This window comes from Drosophila tropicalis, unplaced genomic scaffold, assembly GCF_018151085.1.
Source record: "Drosophila tropicalis isolate 14030-0801.00 unplaced genomic scaffold, ASM1815108v1 contig_562, whole genome shotgun sequence".
NCBI lineage: Eukaryota > Metazoa > Arthropoda > Insecta > Diptera > Drosophilidae > Drosophila > Drosophila tropicalis.
Genome location: NW_027173037.1, coordinates 232,564 through 255,730, shown reverse-complemented (window position 1 = coordinate 255,730; position 23,167 = coordinate 232,564). Strand labels below are relative to the sequence as shown.

The 23,167-nt window shown below is 34.6% G+C and overlaps 2 protein-coding genes across 5 annotated transcripts; both read left to right on the top strand.

Annotated features, from left to right (window-relative positions):
- Positions 1-769: 769 nt before the first annotated feature.
- On the top strand, positions 770-10,191 carry spz3 (Spaetzle domain-containing protein 3). The gene is made up of 5 exons (XM_068287478.1): positions 770-2,225; positions 6,449-6,570; positions 7,077-7,201; positions 9,103-9,615; positions 9,683-10,191. The coding sequence occupies exons 1-5, from the start codon at positions 1,274-1,276 to the stop codon at positions 9,837-9,839; spliced, it is 1,869 nt and encodes a 622-aa protein (XP_068143579.1). The 5' UTR covers positions 770-1,273; the 3' UTR covers positions 9,840-10,191.
- A 2,844-nt stretch (positions 10,192-13,035) lies between these two features.
- Positions 13,036-21,245, top strand: Proc (Proctolin). 4 transcript variants are annotated; one of them, XM_068287506.1, is made up of 3 exons: positions 13,036-13,258; positions 15,606-15,871; positions 19,682-21,244. In XM_068287506.1, the coding sequence occupies exons 2-3, from the start codon at positions 15,710-15,712 to the stop codon at positions 19,901-19,903; spliced, it is 384 nt and encodes a 127-aa protein (XP_068143607.1). In that variant the 5' UTR covers positions 13,036-13,258; positions 15,606-15,709; the 3' UTR covers positions 19,904-21,244. The 4 variants fall into 4 exon arrangements, with proteins under 4 accessions (XP_068143607.1, XP_068143606.1, XP_068143609.1 ...); XM_068287505.1 differs by having other exon boundaries at positions 13,036-13,077; positions 19,682-21,243; XM_068287508.1 differs by having other exon boundaries at positions 13,058-13,077; positions 15,609-15,871; positions 19,682-21,245.
- Positions 21,246-23,167: the final 1,922 nt, after the last annotated feature.

The following is a 23,167-nucleotide window of genomic DNA, read 5'->3' as shown; positions in this document are numbered from 1 at the left end:
TGTTTATTGTCACACCTCCGCCCAACGCCCCAAACCACCCATCACCCATCAACCGTCAACCAAAGCACAAGCTGCTGTTCTCCAGCTGCTTGAAGAGAGTTTCTCTTAGGGTCTGACTGTATGGATTTATTATTAATTTTTGTTGTTGTATACTTTAGCTCTGCTTCTGTAACTCTTATGGCTCTCTCTTCACAACCTGTTTTTTGTTTAAAGCCCACTTTAAAAATACTTTTGCTTTTCATTGCCTTCGATGATGGTGTTTTTTTTTTTTAACTCAGTTTTTGTTTTTTCTTCTGCTTTTATTTAGTCTTTTTTTTTTTGCTAGTGATTAATATGCGCTTTTCGAAATTGAAACAAAAAAGTATAACACACATCATCAGCATCATCATCGACGTCATCATCGGCATCATTGAAGGTGACCTAGGTCAGGTTTGGTCTTAATTAAGTGCTAAACTCTTAAACGATCTTTTAAGAAATTCTGTCTCTGCCTTTTATAATTATCAATATTCCTAAGGGCATCTACAGTTCGTACAATTACATATTGCTTATTTTTCCGGTTTTGTTTTATTTTTCGTGTTTGCCATTCAACAGTAAAGAAGAAAAAAATAAAAAAAAACTTACGTTCGCTCGCTGCGCTCTCTGATAATTTTTTTATTTTTGTATTTTTTATTTTTTTGAGTATTTTTCGAGTTGAAACATTTTTCCCATTAAGTTTTTTAAAGGCGCACGGCGAGAACGGCTCAGTCTCGATTGTCAGCTTGTCGTGAATGGTTTTTTTAGCACAAGACCGCGGGTCCGAGTAACTGAAAGATTGAAGTCTAAGTTCGACATCATATTTCTATATATACATACATATATGTACATACATATATAACTCGCCACCTAGATCGTTTCGCGCGCGCGTGTTTCCCTGTATGCGTGTATGTGTGTGTGTTGGTGTGTGTGTGTGAGTGTATGTGCGAGTGTGTGCTATTGCTAACTCTATTGTCGCCAAGGGGGAGTAAGACTGATTTGTTATTTATTTCATTTGTTGTTGTTTTTTTTTTTGCCTAAATCAGTTTTTTTGAGTTGAGCTCTTCTTGCTCACATAAATTATGTGGCGGCGAGGTTCTAGTTGATATTAGACGGAGAGATAGAGAGAGGGAGAAGTCAATCGAGTTTGTGGCTTAAGTCTTTCGTTTCCTATGAGAGATGCATTGATCCAAACGCAAAACAAAATAGTTCCATAAATTTTACGTAACTCTCCCATCAACAAAAAATATTCAACTTGAATATGGCTCTGACCAATTTCTCATTGCCATTTGGTAACTTGGCCCAGCCATGGGGCGTGACATTGGCCCCCTTGCATCCCATACATCAATTGGCCAGTAATACCAATAATTTGCTCTACTCGCCGGCCGATCATCAGCAGCAACAGCAGCAGCAACAACCGCAGATCACATCAGATATCAACTCTGACTATTTTAAGAATAATCCTTATGGTCCACCAGCGGGTTATCCTTATCAAAGTAGACGCAAACAGAACAACAATGCCTACTTGCCACCGACTGGTGCGGCAGCATCTCGCAACTCTGTCTATCACCTGCAACAGCAGCAGCAACAGCAACAAAGCCAGCAGCAATCCCATGTGGAAGCCAATGAGAATACTGTGTCATTTCAGAGTTCGAGTTCGAGTAGTAATGCCAATAGCCAGAGTAGCATTCATTTAACGCAATCCTCATCATCTGGTCGTAGTCCTGCCGAAGGCTCTTATACACATTATCCTGGAAGCAATAAACAACAACAACAGCAGCAGCAACAACAGACACAACAGAAACAATATTTCAATGCCCATGGCAGTGCCAGTGCCACCTTCTCAAAGAACAGCGGCAGCTTTAGTATTACCAGCTTTGGCAACAGCAGGCAGCAGCCGCAGCAACCACAACAACAACCACCAGCACCACCTCTGCAACAGCAACAGCCACCACACCAGCCGGCACAGCCGCGTAGACCGCTGCAATCGGTCAAGCCGGAAACTCAGCCTGCCTCAACATACGGTGTGGCTGCCGCCGACGATAATTATCCGGAGCGGGCACCCGGTTTCACACGTGTCCAGGCTGGCCAGGGATCTCGTACCCAAGTCCATGCCGTGCTCGACTATGATGTGGAGGAGGGTGAAGAGGATGAGGAGTTGGAAGACGAAGACGATGAGCAAGGTGGCAACTATTATCAAGGCCAAGCGAAAGGTAAGAGCAAAAATATTTTTCAATTTTGAAGTTCATTAATTTAATTAGTTGTTGTTTTCTTATGTATAAATCAACAATTAACCTAAATCGATTTTTTATTTTGATCTCTTCATCTAAAAAAGTTAATCTATTTAACAAGAAACAAATGGTTTCCACCAAAAATATAATAATCAGTTAATTGAACTGTTTCAAAATCAAAAATTTCTAAACAGAAAATTATTTAAATTACTTAATTGAAATCGTCTAACACTTTAATCAAAATTGTAGATCCTTAAAATGGTTTAAAAAAAAAATGTTAATTCGTTTTAATTTTTGAATGAATTTTATGATTTGAATTCGCCTCCAATTCTAAGCATCGGATAATTATATAGTAACTTTTAATTTATATAGAATTCAAAACTTGGTGTCTATATTTTCAAATAAACGAGTGGAATTTTCTAATTTTGATTGTATGTGCAATTCTTTTCCAAATACAATCTCAACCAAGGATAATTTTGTAATTCCTTTCCATTCCCCCTCTTCTGAATGTAATTTGTAAATTCTTGTTTTATTTAATATTGTTTTTCTTTTCACTTTTAATTACATTACGTTTAATTACAAATACCTTTTCTATATAGTTTCATTTGATTCTCTGTCAAGTCAATACAAATTTTTGAGTTCTGTATTTAATCAAAATTGAGTTCAATGTTGATATACTGTTATTTATTAAGTCAACCTAACTCAATTAACCAATAAATGAAATTAAAAAAAAAAAAAAAAATACTAACTATGAGCTATTTAATTGGATTAATTATTAAAACTTAAGCACGATTTGTGTTTTGTTCACAAAAATGGGTTTGACTCATGATTTTCACAAGCATTTAACAATTTTGAACAGTCAGTTAACAATTCACAGATAAAAATTTTTGTATTGAAATAACTTAACCCATTCATTTAAACTTTCCATTCTTTTATCCTTTTGGTTGACCTTGTTCTAAAACTTTTTGCTTAAACTAAACATTAAGTTTAATTTGTCTATTAATTACTTATGTATATGAAAATTACCTCAAATGTTCGAATTTTACAAAATTGTTATTTTCAAATACTAAATAGGCAAATTTTTAACTTGTTTTTGAGAAAAAAAAACAGTTTGGTTTAAAAAACTTTGACTCTCACTATGCTTTTGAGAAAAAGCAGCTCAAAGAAGAGTTAACAATAAAGAGAATGGTTTGAAAAAATATACAAAAAGGAATTCAAGAACTCGGCTTTTTATTTACAATACAAAACAATTCTCCATATTGTTAATTCTCTCTGCATATAATAATAGATGAATTCTGAACATTCTTACAAATAGAGTATTTCAAAAGATCCCGTAATCATTATGAGTTATATCATATTATAAAATCTACATTTGTTCATATCATCATCCACTAATATGATTCATTTTGAGTATTTGAACAAAAAATCATTCATAAATAAAGTTAAATTGATTAATTTAAATTTCTTTTGCTTAAAATAAAACTCCCCTTTTGAACAAGAAGTCTTCTCTAGAGAAATAAACTGAATAACTAAATGTATTTCTTAATATCCTTAAAAAGGCATTAAAGAGTATTTTTAATTTGTTAAAATACTTTTTTCAATACTTAGAATAGAATTTTCAAAATTAGTTTCCTATTAACAAATTCGACTGCAATTTGTCATTTGCTTGCAATTAGCTTTAAAATATTTAATAAGCTATTTATTTTAAAAGCAAAGAATTTCCTCCATTGCCTCAAATGATAAGTAATTCGTTTTTATTTTTGAAAGATTGTTTTCTAAATAGTTTAAATCATATGATTTTAGCATTCTTCTCACTTTATCGACCAATTGAGCCAAAAAATTTCACTTTTTCTTTTTGCCAAATATTTCCGGTAAAAATCTTCGTTTTCATTCTGAACTCTAAGCCATGTCTCAAACCCCTAAGCGAAGTATGTACATCATCGGATCATGATCGAAACATGATTTGCTACCGTTATTCATCAATTATATATGAACATGAAGATATGTACGTATGTTAAAAAAGAAAAAACTCAAAAAATTACTGTGCATTTGGTTGTCATGTTGGCGGCTTGTACGAGTACTCATTCACTTACTTATTTTGTTTGTTTGCTTAGATTAACTGATAAGCTGCCTCTTCCCACTCAACCCACACTAAGCAACTGAAAGTCATGTGGATTGTTGCCATGAGTGTGTGTGTGTGTGTGTGCGTGTTAGTTAGGTGTTTATTTTGTGTGTATCTTTTCAATTGAGAGCAACTTCTGCACAACAACTAACAACAACTAATAAGTATAACAACTACACATAGATAGATACATGCAGCAGCGGCGCGACAAGGTCAAAGGTCTACAAACCGCTTAGCAAGGTCACTTTCAGACAGTAATGGCCAGTGTTTGACTTTTATAGCTATCTGACTAACACGCACCACGATTTATGCCTTTAACTCAGAGCAGCACCGTTCGGTTCCAATCACCAATTTGTTAGATGTTGTTGTTGCTGTTATAGTGCTTAATCTGCATATAAGACATCTTGAAGTTTGAGATCGAGATACATACATCTCTATAAACATACCTTAATTTATATTGATAGCGCTCTCTAATTCCTGCCCTTGTTGTCCTCGCACAAGACACAAAACTGTCAGCACAATTAAAATTTGGTTTCTTGACATTTTACTTTTTAATTTGAAATTGTCTGTGGTTTTTTGTTATTTCTTTGGGGTTTTTGTTGGCGCCTCTTTGTTTCACATCATCTCAATCTCCGAACTTGTTGAGGCATTAGCAACCTGCCAGAGACAGAGACACCAACTGAGACGCAGACGGAGACGGAGACTGAGATGAAGATGGAGATGGAGACCTCAAGTACTCAAGTCGGCTACGGTTACGCGCGGGGTATTATGCAAGAAGTCGGGCTCATGAACATGAACCAGCTCTTCTCATACTCGAAAAATACATACCATACCATGTCATACCCATACTCACACTCTTATAGTATGAATGGTGAAGAAGACGTGCAACAAAGCACAGCACACGCATATCTGACAAGTTTTAAAGATGTGGAACGAGTACTCAAGATTTGGTTTTCACCTTCTTTTGTGTATGTGCATGCCATGGTTTCTATGTGTGTGTGTGTAAAACGAGTCCATCATGTAATGGAATGGAAAAAAGGGTTAAAGATCAAGCAGTAGCTGACAGCAGATTGAAACCAAAACTTACTTACAAGTAAGACTAACTAAACTGCCAAGTCAGGTTGGTCTAGAAAGACCAAAACTATTGAAAACTTTTTAATTTCTCATTTTTAATTGAGACTTTATTTCTGGATATACATATGTATATATCAATTCTAAATAAAAGGAAGCAATAGACCATTTGGCTTCTGTTCTTAATTGTCTAAAATATATCTAGCATTTAACTAATTGCTTAAGATTTCAAATACTGGTTTAAGCAATTAACAAATGTGAACATTTAATTCTAATACTTGTATAAAAAACTTGCCTCATTTAAAAGTTGTATGAACTTATGTTAGATTAGCTAGTTGGACTAAACAGTATAACTAGATTCTTAATGCTCTAAATAATGAGCTTAGTCTAAAATCAATCAATTCGTGACACTCGTCTTTAGTGATTTATTACAGTGGGGCAAGATTTACATAGAGAATAATTATGCAGCTTTTGTGCTTAGAAATTGCCTGGGAATATTCTGAAAAAGGTTTTTGATAGGTTTTTATCTCTCCTAATACTAGAAATCTCTCTTTTGAAGGCCTTTAAGGCAGAAAACATTGAAAATTCTTATAGAAGTCTCAATTCAGTAGCTGAAAATGATTTGGCATTGATTTCTCTTTTCATTAAACATATCTTTGTCACTTTGACAACTCACATCCTGATCTGATGCTCTGTTTTGGATTATCTGGGGTGAAGGGAAAGTTGTGTGTGTGTGTGTGTGTGTGTGGGTCTTTAGATCCGGATCTGGGCATTACAAATGCCAAGCAGGTACTTATGCAGATGGTATGTCAACTGTTGCATTCCGATTTGGTATGCAGACACTGCACTGCACTTGCACTTTATTTCGGGTTTAACCACTAAAAAAAAAAAAAACAGAAAAAAGAGCCTCTGATTAATGCCTTGTCCTTGCATTTCATGTGGTTTTTTACTTTTGGTTTTTTTGTCGTTATGAATCATTTAAAGACTTGCAAATATTTTGGTTTCATTTCAGGAGACAAGCAAATGAATGTGACACCCATACAGGGACCCATCTATCTGAAGAATGGCAGTGTGCCAGTGGTGCCATTATTTTCCTATCCCAAGCTCAACAATGGATCGTTCTTACAGATTCCGGTGAGTTCTCTATGTAAATTGATATCGAATCGTTGGAATCGAAGGGGTGGCTATGGGGAGGGGACACGCGCAATATCGATCGAGTTTACTCAAAAAAAAAATACAAAAATTTTGCGGAAATAACTTTGACGATTTTGTGTTTCATTTCATTATCTTTGTTTTTCGCTCACGAAGGTCGTGCGAGTTCGTTTCGTTAAGAGGTGTGATGATGAAGTTGAGCTCTGAGTGAGAGATAGAGAGCAGCAGTAGCATTTAAGAGGGAGGGGGAGGGGAGTGGTCTGGCTTGGCTCTGCTCTCGTCTTGTCTCGATTGCTCTGGCCAAGTCAGAAGATATTAAAATTAAGTTTTTTTTTTTTGGTTTTAATGTTTATAAATTTACTTGAGTCATTTTCACACCCCGGCTATAAATTGTTATTGGTCGTAAGACTGCCCCTACATACATATATGTATGCATATTAAAATTTATGTATGTATTTGTATTTATATCTTTGCTTTTTTTTGCGTAGATCTGGTGGACGGCATTGTCAGTGGCACTTGGCCTGGATGTGAGAGGCGATGTGATTAAAGGAGTGCCATGCATCAAACGATATCATCAGCTGTTCTGTCCCACGGCCGGTAATAGTTATCCCATGTGAGTAATAACAACAACAACAACAACAGCAACAAACCCTTTTGTTCGCAAAATCAAATTAAATAGAGGAAATTCCAATAAAATACAACAAAACAAAACACAAAAACTAGTTTATTATAACTATTTTCTCAAACTAAATAAAAAAAAATAAAAATTTAATGATTTTTAGTTCACACATTTCGCTGATTAGTTCAGGGATGCATATAAATTTTTGTTATTATAGTTACTCTTAATTTTGTGGTTCAAAATGAGAATATTTCCATCATATTTATGTTAATTTGACTACAAATGGGTTCATTTGGGTTGTTCTTTTGAGTCACCTAACGGTGCTTATTAGCATAGGTTTGTTAGATTTAATCAGCCTTCTCTATGACTATTTCATCATATTGGCCAAAAGAACTCAAACACGTAAGCTTGGCAATAATCTATTAAACAGTAGCCAAGACAGCCATTAAAAAGTTTTTTGCAAACTCATCGCAAAAAAATAAAGGAATTATTGTGGCATTAATGTCATAACATTATTAAAACTAAACTAATTCTACTCTTGAACTTTTTATTGTATTAAGAGCATTAGCATAATACTGAAGATCATAAAAAGATCTAAAAATTCACCAATTTAATTGTTAAACGTTTTTGAATGAAATATTTCTAAAAGCTATGACTTACCTCCAACGATGTCATTTTTCTTAGATCTGTAGGCTATACCAAGGGCTTAAATATTCTCACTTACTACCAAACTTCCGCTAATTAAGCTTTAAGTATCTGCTGATTCTCAGATTCAGATAGATTAGCTCCATAAGTTCTTAGGTTATTTTAAGTCTATGTTTAATATCGTTTGAATTTTGTTAAATAGTTTAATTTGTGTGTTATTACGTTGCTCAAACAAGTAATGTCAGTCTAAAACAAATACATTGTTTAAATAGAATAAGAAAATGTAGACTATTTTTGAACCTCCTTATAAGAGCACATTGCGTATACGTAATAATAGAGTTGCGATGAATCATTTAGGTACAGCCTCAAAGTCAAATGATAAAGGCGACTAAAAGCGACTAATATAATCACGGATTCTACTATAGTTTAGCGTTAAAAAGTAAAGAACTTGAGGATTTTATATACATATCTGTATTAGGGTGGCTCAATTTTGTGTCATACAAATCGTCCACCATATTCGGAATTTCTAAGAATTCATTTTAGACATATAGTTTCTTGGTGAATAAGTCTAAGAATCTGGTGGATGATTATGTCATTCCTTTGCTCCATACATACTGATCCTCTCCTAAGATCAAAGCATGAATTCTTTACATATAGACAATTCATTTTATATCTGTAAGTTTTGTGTCATAATATCTAGGTACATATAGACTAAAAGGGACTGTTAAGGACTAAATGAAAAAACATTGAAAATAATAAATAGGCAAAAAGAATCAGCTAGGAAGGGAAAGAATACATGTTTTGACTTAACTCTGATACGTTTGTTTGAATTCGCTTTTAAGGAGAGGAATATTATCAGTGATTATGTTCTACGGCTCTTTGCCCAAGAACTTTGAATAATGATAACACTTTTTCGAACTGGAAATTGCAATTATTTGCGCCTTGTCCTTCTTATAAGTATTCATTTAAGTATTTCCAGAACCACACCCCCTAAATGACTTAGGAAATATAAAAACTTGACTAATAATCAGCTATAAATACATACTTACATCTACTCACGTGGATGACCAACTACATCATAGTTAGGCTAACATCATTTGGTTTGCCATTTAAAAAGAAAAAAAGATATATTTTGTAGGGCTATAAAAGACAAACTTTTAGAAAAACACAATTTAAAACTGACTAATTGCATTGTGTTTTCAGACTTCTGTGCTATATTTAATAACAATTGGAATTTGTTTTCTTTTTAGTGACAAAATTGAACGTTTTATAGACGATAATAAGGCCCTGATGCGTCGTATGTATGGTGACTTTGAAATGAATATGGAGGGCAATGCAGGTGGCGGTGGGGTCGGCGGAGCTGGAGCAGATGGGTCACGACAGCAGGCTAAAGTTCGCAAACGTCGATTCATCGATGAGCCAGATATATTTATACCCCCCGGTGCCTATGCGGCCCATGCAGGTGAAGCGGGTGATAGTTACTTTGGCAAATTGCGAGAAAAACGCCAAGCAGCGGCCGGTGGAAGTCGTAACAGAGCAGGAGGCAGCGGAGGAGGAGGAGGAGCAACTAGCAGTAATGCCAATAGAACACCGGGTGGAGGTGGTGGCAATGCAAATGGTAGTTCTGGAACTGGCCGTCTCGATGCCTGTGAGTCTAAAATTGAAATTGTCACCCCTTATTGGGCATCGAATTCGGCGGGCAAAATCCGTGCCATTGTCAATACACAGCACTTTGAGCAGGCCATACATCAAGAAGTCTGCAGGTGAGTGCCCTGAATGGGAGATCGAGTTTAATATTTATCTAGACTAATGTCGTGATCCTTCAATTAGCACAACACAGACGTCACGATGTGAGGGAGAATGCGGCTGTGAGCAGAAATATAAATGGCATCGGCTACTCGCCTACGATCCCGACAATGATTGCAAGGGCATCTTTATGGATTGGTTCCTGTTTCCTTCATGCTGTGTCTGTAGATGTAATCCCTAACGGAAGTAATCAAAACTTTGAATGAATATTAACAAAAAAAAAAAAAAAATTACTCGTACTCCATAGTTAGAATGCCACTGAATGTATTTTAGTTGTTGTTAAGTAGCTCCTAAAAATTTCATTTTAATGGTAAATCTTTAGTTAAGCTCAATTCTCTAGTTAAGGTTTGATATATGAGCCATATCCTTCATGTAGCCACACACAAACACACACACACACACACACACTCACCCACAGCACATGCTTACAAACATAAACTCGCACAGCAACACACACACACACACACACACTCACACATACATTTAATATATAATTCAGCCTTCATTTGTTGTTGTAATTGTAAAATCCAAAAAAAAAACTTAATTAAAAGTGAATAAAGCTTATGCAAATAACCATAGGAAATTTATTTAATCAATTGAAATGTTATTAAAGAAAGTTCTTAAACAAATTTGAAATTGATTTAAATTTAAATATTAAATTTAAAATAACCAAACATGAGCTTACAATATGCCTAGTCTATAAATTACTTGGGGGTTAGATTCGGCTAAGAGCAAACAATTCAATTGACGAGATTCCTTTTCTATAGCCCAAAAACTGCAATTTAATTTAAATATTTTTAATTTCATTTTTAAACCTATTTACAGTGTATTCTATGTACATATATACTCTATTTTTCAATACTGTGATTCTTTAATCTATCAAATTTGAGAGGTCCTTGCAAAATGCTCACAAAAAAGACAATTTCAGCTTTCAATATCGTTTAACTGATACGTATTACGTAACCGAACTCTCAATAATTCTTAAATTAACTAGTGAATTTATCTTTGTTCTTTGTTAAAGAAACTGTATCTTAATGGTTGATACCATTCATAAGGAAATCGGTGGTATATAAACCAAACCCTTTTTAAACCAAACAAACGGTACGTCAAACTTAAAGAAGAGACACTAAAGGTTTTGAAAAAGTTAGCTTTTTTTAGTAACTTTATCATTTTTAGCCCTTGTTTCTCTTTTGGAACATAAAATTTCGAATTTCTTTTAAAAAGTGTTAGAATCAGACACCGTAATTGTAAAAGGTTTTATTTTTAGAACAAAATCATAATAATTATTTTTGATTTCTATTTTATTTATCAAACATTACAATTAATTTTGAATTTTATTCGTATTTTTGAATGTTTTGAATACTATGCAATGGAAAATATAAATTTAGTGGTTGTTTTCTAGTTCTTTAAAATTTATTAAAATTAGGTTTCTTATAAGAAGCTTTTTTTTACGAAAAAGTGAACTTGCAAAAATGTATTTTGGTTAAGTAAGTATATTTTTGTTTTATATAGACTTGGTTTGAATTACTTTCAAGCGAAAACAAATTTTCGTTGAATATCTTAACAGAAATTGGTCTAACCCAAAAATGTTTGATCTTAAAAGAAGAAGAAATCCAAGTCTATGGACAGTTCTGCCATGTTCCTAAAGTCGATACGAAATACGGTCTTCAAATTTAAACAAGTCAAATCAAATATAATCAAATAAAAAAAGGAATGTTTAAAAAAACATAAACTTACTCTTTAAAAATGTACTTTTTAAATAAAATATTACTTTTTTAGAAAGGAATATAAGAAGTTTAAGAAATGGATAATCTTTCCTTTGTATGTTATAACCATCAGACGAATTAAATTTACAAATTTTAAAGGGAATCGACAAATCCAAAAGAGAGTGACGAGCAAAAAAGATAATATAGAACAGATTTTAATTACAAATCTATCTATTATCCTAGTTCTATGCGGGTAGCTAATTTTAGTCAGCCCGAAATACGTTGCTGCCATCAGAGTTCGGTGGATGGCGACACCGGGTCAATAGTGGCGACATCCATTGTCTGTTGCTTCTACAGTTGCGACACCCGACAACAAATGATAACATTTAAGAAATTTGCATACTTTTAGGGGCGTAAGAAAACTGCGAATAAATTTTTTTTTAACAATAATATTGTACAAAATAAAAATTACAAGGAAAAAAAAAACAAAAAAACAAAATAAATGTTTAAATAATTTCTCGAAAATGGAAATGATATATAAAAACCAACGAACTTTCGTAACACTTTATTGAAAATTCCGTTATTTAAAAAATAAAAATTTAAATTTAGCGTTCAAAACCCGCCAAGGGCAACTTAAACTCTCTTCAAGCCGTCTTCTTCTTGTATATGATTAGGTAATTGTATTTTATTTTATTTTTTCATACAATATTCTCTGTGGTTGTTTTTTATACAATATTTTTGAAACGCAGTGAGCATCAATAATTTCTGAATGTTTCATAAAGCGTTTATTATCTAGAGTTCATAAATAATAAAGAAATATGAATGAGAAATGGTTAGAATGGGGTGGGGCGGGGGGGTTGTGAATATTGTATCCATTTATCGTACATTCGGTTATCCATATCCCAGAGAGTTCCCAACATTTGCTTAAATTCAGGGCCGTAAAAAACCCTTGCATACATTTGCTGATGCCCGTCACGTATTCAATCACAGCCAATGGCTAAGTACAAAAAAAAAAAAAAAAACCAGAGAAAAAAAGTACTGAGCTATATCAAAAATTTTGGGCTATCAGTCGTGCATGGTATACAAATGGATCCATTTTGTGGCAACCGTCGATGAAGAGAATAAAAACTTGAGTGTTTTACTATATGTAGTTGCTTGCTTGGACTAGTTATTGACGCCCAGCAATGTCAACAACTGCAGCCATGACGACGACAACATCAACGACGACAACGGCAACGCAAACGACAACGACAACAATTGGTGGGAGTTAACCATGAAATTTAGCCATGCGAAAACATTTCGCCAGATTCTATAGTAGCTATCATTTGTAAGAAGACAGCCAGGACAATAGAATCCCGAATGGCGGCAGGCGAATTGAGGAGGATACGGAGGAGTGGTTCTATATTATATGCATGGGTGACAATGATATGTGCGCGCGCACATTTCGCCAAGGAATGCGGGTGCGGCATAGAAGGCACCCAAAGGATGTTACTACCAAATGCTAGGGGGTAGCGCATGTGTAGGTCGGCATATGCCGGATGCCTCTGCTGCTGCCTGAGCCTGTGCCTAGGCCAGCCAGGTCCTGGCGTCACACAACCCAATCTCAGTCATTGCTGCGGCATTTTTGGCTATAAATACAAATGTCTGAAGACTGTTTCGCTTAAAGCCACATTGTTATCCTAGTTCAGCACATCGTGCCCGACACACACAAAAGTGAGCATTGTGAAAAAGAATAAAACAGCAAAAGGAAAAAAAATATATAAGCAAAAACACATTCGAAACGTGACGCAGTTAAAAAGCTAATCCCACTCAGAAAGTACAAGAACAGTACAACCAAAATAATAATAACAACCAACCAACAACAACAAAAAAAAGGGCCACAAATAAATAAACTGTGAGTCAGTGGCAAGTGCAGGTGCACCAGTTGCTGGCGCCACCAGGTGGAGCACTGTGATGCGGTGGGCCCAGGGGGGGTTCAGTGGTCTTGTCGGAATATGAAATTATTCAAGATTATTGTGTAATCAGTTCTCAGGTTCCATAACGAAGGAAGAGAGCTTAAAACGGGGACTAAGCATGCACGACTTGGCAAAGCTTTTGAGGTGTTCTGTAAATATGCATTTTCCTTTCATTGTGAAAATTAAGTAAGAAGTAAATAGAAAGGCGAAAAATACAAGGATACTTAATCACAGATTCGATTCGAGTGATATCAAACAGATTTCTTTTAAATTAGGTTTGACGGTTACTCTGGTTATTAACTTAAAAGATTTTAGCTAAAAATACGTTTTTAACTTGTGGAAACTCTCTTTCTTATTTTTGTAGCCAATTGTCGAACATAAGTATTTATATAGGTAGCTTTATTTATCTAAAACTTTATATTTCAATTAAATAAGTAAGAAAGTTGTCACGTCGACTTTTTTCATTTTGTGTTTATTTCATAAAACCAAGTTAGTACAATGTACATATATTCATACATACATATGTAGGTATGTATTTTAATAAATGCCTTTTACGTTCTGCTTAAAAAATAAACCTTGCGAACACGTACAAGCTCAAGAACACTTTAGCTCTACTAGCCCCAACTCCAGCCTTTTGACTCGCACAGCGAAAAGCGTTTATACTATTATTATTTTCTATCCGATTTTTAAGAAATTTGGTGGACCGATAAATATAGATTACAAAGTTTAGTGTCTCAAATGTAATTGCAATAATTAGAATATTGCGAGAAAAATTATGTGTGGCAGGGCGACATTATTCAACAAATTCAATCTGGGTCCTTACTAAAATCTACGGAAAATATGATAGCTGTAGCTCTTAGTCTAGTCTTCAAAATCTATTTCTTCATATAGAAGGACGGATAGACGAATACCAATTTTTGATTCTGATTAGAAAGAAAACTTTCTTCTTATTCTTACATATGCACAAATGTACATTTTGTCCAACATACATACATATATATCGAGTTTTATAACAGCTTTATAATTGAGGACTTAAAGTTAAGATGTATAGACAGGCATTTAGCTATATCGACTCAGCTTCTCATACTGATCAATAATATACATTCATACTCTATGGGGTTGGAAACGTCTCCTTCTCAGCGACTAAAATTAAAATCCCCTTTACAAGAGTATACGATTTAAACAAAATGATTTCAGATTATATCAAATTTCTTTGTAGTTAATTTTCGATTTACATGTTTGTTAACCCTCAAAGCCACATTTATTTTTGTAAGGTAATGTCCTTAAAGGACAAGAGCAAGTATTAGAAAGGGTTTAGGTGCCTTTACAAAAGTAAAGTTCAAATTTCTTAAAAGGGAAATACATAATTCGAATTCGGAAAGATAAATTGCTAATCAAACTTTGACAACTTTTTCATCATTATTCTAATCAATTGCTAATAAAAACAAACTTATAGTTGGTGAACTTTTTATTTTAGTAGTATGAAAGTTTTTTATGATATTAACTATTACTTTAAGAAATGTTTGAAGTTTACAACCGATATATAGACAAAGTAAAAATTTAAATAAACTCAATAAATAAAGGTCAAAAATTTATTTGAAATTCCTTTTAAAAATAATAGTATTAAAATTAAGCTTAATGTTTGTCTTCTTCTGAAATCTATAATTTATAACAGTTGGATAATTTTTAAACAAAGTTATTTCAAGTGATTGGCTAACATTTTCCTGCTTATCCTTATATATATATATATAAATATAGTTTAATGTTTTTATCCACTTTTTTTACCTCTTCCAAGAAAGCTAAAAACGAAAATGTTAACGCTCAAATTCAAGGCAAGCATTTGGTTGGTCCATTTGAGCTAAAGCATTAAAAATGTCCTCATGACTTGATTATATTATTTTATAGAATTTTACAATCTCGCTAAATTGGCAATAAATTTTTTGTTTATATTGTGTAGTCTCATTCGCAAATGGGGAAAAGTTTTCCAATTTTGAAGAAATCACTTAACTGAATTAATGTTTCCTTTATTGATTTTATTTTTAATTTGCTTTCATTTTGTCAGTCAGTATAGAAAAGATGTAATTTACTACTAAGGCAATTAAATAGAAAATAGAAAGATTTTCCGATGAACACTTTATCCTGCTGCTGGCGACCTCACCCAAGCAATTACAGCAAGCAAGTCTCTGTTGGTCCGCCCCTCCTTCCTCCCTGCCCCATGATATATTGTATGTGCTGCAATTTGGTCTTCATTTAATATTCCCCTTTTACTTTCCCCATACCTTGCAGCAGCAGCAGCGCCAGCAAGTACAAGTGCCAAGCCCACACAAACACACATTCAGCCCAAACCAAGCCCAGCCCAAAAAAAAAAAAAAAAGAAAAGAACGCCCACAATGACAATGAAAGCCGCAAGGAATCAGGTATATGGACCCAAAGTGCTTATATGGCTGCTGCTCTTACTCCTGGCGATGCCACCGCAAATTGTGGATGGACGTTACCTGCCGACAAGGTCACATGGCGACGATTTGGACAAGTTGCGTGAACTGATGCTTCAGGTAAGCTCCGACTAAGTGACTGCCCGAGTGAGTGAATGAGTAAGAAATGGAAATGTGCATTCAATGGCATTTTTTGCGTCGTCGATATAATTAACTAAATGAAACGAGAGAGCCAAAGCGTGGTATTAAGTTGCAATTATGTCGCCAATTATTGAGGTTTTATTTTTAACTTGTTGTTGCCTGTTGTTTTGTGTTGTGTCTTTGGGTTACGTCATTCGCTCAATGGTAAATTGGGTATTGGGAATTGGGTATAGGGTTACAGGTTCAGGTGCAGGTCCACAGGTCCACAGGTCTCAGGTCCCTGTGGTTACTGTGGTTGCTGCGTGTTTAACCATTTCAAAAATGCATATACATATACATATACATATACATATACATATACATATACATATACATATACATATACATATACATATACATATACATATACATATACATATACATATACATATACATATACATATACATATACATACATATATAAAAATGCATTATTTCGCAAGAGTTTCTTCTGGCATCTTAACGGTGTCTTCGATGGCTCGTCCGGCTACAATCGCCAACAAACTCGACTTCAACTCTTGGACTCTTCATCTTTTTGGCATTCTCCAACTCCCCTCAATCCTCTCTCCACGCACAAAAACCCCCAACCCACACACACACACACACACAAACACACTGAAAGTTTCCTGTTCTTTTTCGCAACCGAAACACAAAAATGCGGCTCAACCGGAGCGAAGCAGAGCCAAAGTGATGGCAAGGGGTCTCTTTTGGAACGGGGAGAATTCCACATAAATTGAATGTAGATGTGGATGTGAAGTCACACGAAGTCGCAGCAGCTGCAATCTGCAGTCAGCAATCGCCAATCTGCCAACCTGCAACTGTTTTATTTGCCATTTAATACAAATACTTATTTCAATATATGCTACATACATACACACATACATATAGTTAGATGGCCAGACTAACTGTAGCACCACTAAAAAATTCTGAGTCATGGCCCTGTAAATCGATAAGATGATGCTGACGTGCGACGCGCCAGACCATCTTTGGGCAAAAGCAAACCAAAGAAAAAGAAAAAGGGAAATCAAATGTCAAATACCAAATAATGACGATGACGTAGTCTCTGATGAAGGTTGACTTGCCAACTTTGGCTACGTCACAACAGCGAAAGCAGAATGCATATATATATATATGTAGGTAGGTAAGAAACACTTGACATATAATGGATAATAATGCATTGAACCTGAGTGCCCTGTTGAGACAACAACCAAATAGAGCTTAGCCTTTTCGGCTTATTGTTATTGCCATTTGCCAGGATGTCATGTCACTCACAACAGACCACTCCCCGCCACCCCTCCACCGCAATACCACGCCATAGATTCCAGTCAACAACCACCCGAACCCAGACCCAAACCCAGACAAACAACTGACAATGACAATGGAGCAATTCCCCCGACAGAAACCAAAGCCGACAAAGTGGGAAATTGACTTTCATAATGCGAATTCCGTCTGTAGGGTGGAAGGAAGTTGATTGTTTTCAATGTTCTCACTTATCAAAATGTCGTTGAGGCGGGGCTAAATAAGATTTTTAATTAATGGGATTAGAAAAGACAAGTGAAATTTGATCTGGCACGAATTAGGTTTATTTTTAGATATGAACAATTAAATATGCGAGAAACTTTTTCTAATTACTTTCAAATAAAATGTCCACAATTCTAATAGATAAAGTTTTCTTAGTTAAACTTTGATTACAATTAAAAATTAACATTGAGGCAAAATCTTATGTACTTGGAGAATTATAAAACTATTTGACGGGTTTCAACTAGTCGGATAAAGTTATATATTCGAGTTTTAAATCTAGACAGATAAGTAAGTTTTAGATAGATCGACTATATACAATTTTTATTTTAACACAATACGAAAGTTCTGTCCAAAATGTACATAAATTAATAACAAAGAGTTAAAAGTAAAATAATATAATATTAAGATAAAGAGGTGAAAGTAAGCATTCTTATCTGCATTTTGCCCCACGGCACATTGCAATTGCATGTGCTGCTGATTGCATCAATTATATATAAAAAGTTAAATGAATAAAATTAAACAATTACAATTGTTTAATATATAAATACCACATAGATGAATAAGGTAGGAAATCAAATTAAAATTAAAACAACAAGTAATCTACTTACAAGTACATATACTTATAAAATGTCTATTTAATTTTCTATAAATTCCATGCCCATAAAATTCGAAATTGTTTTTCAATTATTTTTACGAGCCATGGCCAACTTACAGCATCTGGCTGGCTGGCATCCTTAGCAACTCACATAACTTTGCACTTAACGCCAACTCTCAAATTAAACTGTCCGAATGTGACGACAAAGATGTGCCAAGTCTTAAATAGTATTAAAAACGGGAGGCAAAAACAATGACAAAAAGCAAAAAGCTACCAAGAGTGAGTCTCTTCCAAGCGACCCAAAATCCAAAAACCCAACACCCAACAATCACATTCACCCTTCCTAAACAGATGCAGAAATGCGATAACAAGCCCAAACAGACAAAACAGTCATCATTGCTTCCTTATGTGACCAAAGAGTACATCATTATTTGCAATCGTTTGCACTGCACCAGCACACTGGTCCAAGTCCATTAATAACTGAATGGACCCAACAAATGTGCATGATCAGGGACGGTTTATAAACAGACTTAAGAAATTCCATTTAGAAAATCTTTTTAAAGTTATACTTAAAGAACTTTAAATAACTTAATTTAACATTAAAAAAGAAATATATTAAAAATTAACAATTTGTTGTGAATAAATTACAATAAAATCGTCAAAAATTGGGAAATCGGAAATCCATATATAGCTAGGCTGGAGATTAAAAGTCCTTAGGATGTTCAGAATTGGCTAATCCTTACCAAAAATGTAATATAATCTAGCCCTTCTAAAGATTAAACCTCGGTTTAAACTATTTTTGAACCCAAAAATATTGTTGGTTTTATAATTGGACTTGGCCAAATCGTTTGGTGGGCCTTATCACTTGCAAATCTTAATCCGTGCCTGTAACTGGCGATGAAATAGCTGAAGAAGATAACGAAAGCTACAGAAAAAAACCAAACAAAAAAAAACTATCTTTTAAATTAGCAATAATATAATTACTTGGCGCGAAATTGTTTTTAGGGTTTTTTTTTTTTTGCTTGTATGTTTTGTTGTTGCTGTTGTTTTTGTTCACACATCATCGCTGGTTGGCTTTGTTGTTTTTGTTATTGTTTTTTTGGTTGGTTAAAACAAAAGAGCCCCAAAAGTATGAAAAGAGGTTGCGCGGCTGGTGGCGAGTGGCGGCTGCTGCTGCTGGAGCTGCTGGTGCGGCGGCTGCTGTTGATAATTACACGACAATACCCCCCCATTAACACATTTTCAGTCATCATCAAGTCGCCAAGTCGCACAAGAGCCGCAACAGCAACAACAACAACAACAACAACACGTTACAGATAAAGTTCATTCGATTTAATGATTCGCCAAAAAATAAAAGAAGCCAACAGCCATAGCAAAAGCTAAAAGATGTGACGAACTTCCCACGTAGCCGCGACGCGTTGAATAAATAAGATTTCAACAGATTTTTGAAATAACTCGCATCAAAGAGCGCCCCGTCGCTGAGGTGATCCGTGTTAACATCTATCCTAAGTAAAACTACTACTACTACTAGATAATATAATAACAACCATAACAACAGCTCAAACATACATACATATCTCTTCAATCCAACTCATCTCGATGTGGCTCTAAAGTTTAACTCTTTTTGTTTGCAGATTTTAGAGTTAAGCAATGAGGACCCACAGCAACAACAACAGCAGCAGCAACAACAACAGCCGCTGCAACAACAACACCCACTTTTACGTCTGCACAATGAGGGCAACAATCCACTACTAGCAAACTCTCAACGTGGATCCAATTCCAATGCCGCCTGGCTACAGAAGCTAAGCGCAATGGGCGCCCTGGATGAGCAAGGCGGTGGCTATGGGCGTTACTAGAGACCCATATATATATATATGAATTGTAATCAAAATGGAAATGCTGACGACAACTGAAAATTAGAAATGGTAATGAGATTTTGAAATTATACGCTTTAAAAACCCAAAGAGCTACAAACAAAACAAAATACTTCAAATTCAGCGTAAATTTGCCATACATTTTTCAGATTCATTTCAAATTTGTTTTGGTTTAATGAACCACAATGTTAATTTAATTGGTTTCACTTTCATGTTGGACCTCCAAAAAAGTAGGCTACATTAAAATGTTCAACTAGAACAAGGCAGAGCTAAAAATGGGTAATAAATCTAAACTAAGAAGATGCTCATAATGATTAATAAATTGTCTTTATTTTTGCCCATGTGATTAAAGCTATCTCATTTAGTTATTATTAAGGCCTATAATAAAAATTTTTATCGATTAATCAAAATAAATGCAAAGTCAAACAACGATAATTTTTTAGCAATTTTTAAGGTCAAAGAGCGTAACAATATTATTTAAGAAATATTTGCTTAGACCTAAAAACAAAGTTTTGGCCTTATTTTTTAAGTGGAACAACTGATCATGAGTATATTTACGGTTTAATTTCAAAACCCATTACCATTTCCAAAACTCAACGGTTTTTAACTGCTTAATTGCAAAACTGAACTCCACGGACTAAGGAAGTTCCTATATTAGCACAATAATTTTTGAAAACTCAAACTAAGATACTAATTGTAACTATTTATGTATGTGTATGAACCGATATATACCTATATGTACCTATATGTAAACTATATGTGAGAGTCCCTCCCAACAAATTTTGTCGTCTTCTTCGTTTACTATTTATGGAGAAAATTCGTCTTCTTTTGCCTGTTTAAAGTAAATCAAAGTGAGCAGCAAAAAACTCTAAAAAAAAACAACTAAAAATAAAGAAAAATGTTAAAAAATAAAACTTAAAACAAAGTCAATTGTATATACTTATATATATATATATTAAACGCAGTCCCCCAAGGCAACACATGGCATGGTGTTTCTTTTATTATTTGATTTTTATTTAATAGCCCCCAAGGCTGTGTTACTACCAAATACATACATATGTATGTATGTATGTATAACAAAAACTTATATTACCTAGTAACTAGCACTAACTGAAGATGCCAAAGCAGAGGCTTCTTCTTGGGGCTTTGCCATTTGGTTTTTTGTGTTTCATCTTGACCTCCAAAAACATCAGCACAAGTTACAAGTTCAGTACGTTGTCGGTTTATAATTTTAATGGCTCTGTTTTACTTATACTTTATATTATATACTCTTATATTATTATATGCAAGCACAATATATATATAGTTATATGTATATGAATGAATGTAAATTTAATTGTTGTTGTTAAATTACGTTTATCGTTATTACCTTATGATTAAAAACAAAATAAAAATCATTTTCAATGCAAGTTCAACGAAATATCTACACTCATCTCATTGAAACCAGGTCTTATGCAAGCCAGATGTAAATAAATATACATACATATAAGGAAATTTTTACATCATCTTCATTATCATTATCGCGATCGAGAGATTCCCAACTCAATTTACTTTCTTCTGTCTGCTGGTTTGTCAAGTGCAACTCTTGACAAATTAAAACTAAAAAGTGGCACCCACCAGAAAGTTGATACTGATTCGAGTACTAACCCATATGAACATTCCCAACCAACCAACCAACCAGTGAACAATCTATCCATTCCATCTATCCATCCATCCATTCGCTCTGTCAGTCGTTTCGACCTCGATAAGTAGGTACTCCAAGTACCGTTGCCTTTTCGCCGTTTTGTAAACGCATTTATAATTGTTTTTTCTTCATTTCATTTTTTTTGGAATTTTATGTAAATATAATATTTAAATGGTTTTGTCTTCTACTCCAACTGTGTGTGTGTGTGTGTGTGTGTCTGTTTGTCTTGTTACATAAAGTCAAGTCAAAAAACAAAAGATACAATATAATAATTAGTATTTGAGCTGGGCAAGGTGTCGGAAGACTTGGATGAGCATGTGTATGAGGAATAGAGAAAGAGAGAAAGCATGAAAGATGAATGGTTTTTGTTTAAATTTCATCTGATTATATGTAGCACAAAATTATATATTTGGCATTGAGCAAAAGGGAAAAAGATGAATGCAAAAGGGATAGAAAACCAGGTCAAGCTTCACATTCTAGCCACATCACGCATTCCTTTGGCCTAGTAAGGTCTTTAATAAGTAATTAGAATGATGTTTCAACTGTTATATTCACAAATGTTTGCAATGAATCTTTATGATGTATGTTATTTAAAGGTTTTGGCCCCTATTCTAAATAAAGGCCTTGAAATATAACCTAGTCTAAGCTAGTTCACTGAAGAGATAGTTTACATAAGAAAGAACAGACAATAATCTGATAACTAAAGGGAAAATTTAATGTAATTTAATGTGATCATCTTAAGTAGTATATTACAGATCAATTTGGCCCTAAGATATGTAATATCGATTACTTCAAAGCCAATTACAAGCCATAAAAGACAAAACCTGCACCACATACTGAACTGAGCATCTGGATCGCCACTCACCTCGGTTAACTGCCTACCTGTGGCTCTACTTGTGCCTTTGCCTTTGCCATTGCAATCATAATTTACTCCACTCAATCATTATGATGTTGTTGATTATGATGATGATGATGGGTGATGGTTTTTGAATGTGAAAGATGAGCAATGAAAATTAAGGAAATGCTTGGCTGGCGTTACTGCTGCTGCTGCTGCTGCTCGGGAACCGCAAGATGAACAAGAAAATCAACAAAACAGAAAAACTGAATAACTGAAAACACGAGCCCAAGCACTTGCCATTTGGCTAACGGCATTATAAATGATGCCGTTGAGGAAAAGTGACAGTCGGCCTGAAACTCAAAATGCACTTGCAATGGTCTTGTTGGTGTCGTCCTACTCTTTCTCTTCATCCTCGGATCGCATAATGCCCCTGGCCACACACTCTTATTATGCTATTTCAACAAATTCCAGCAGCGTTAGCCAAGAGGGAGGAAGATATAGAGATATGGAGAATGCCAGTGGTTGGCAGAGTTAGAGAAAGAGAGATAGAGTAGTCGCCAGGAGTGGTCACCAAACGAAAGGTGATCAGGATCGATAGCGCTGCCTCAAATTGCCATTTATAGATTATGTGCATAAAATTTTCTTCCCCATGCTTCATGCCAAACTCAATTCAAACGTGACACGAACAAAAGAGTATAACAAAACACCAGACGTAACTTTTTTG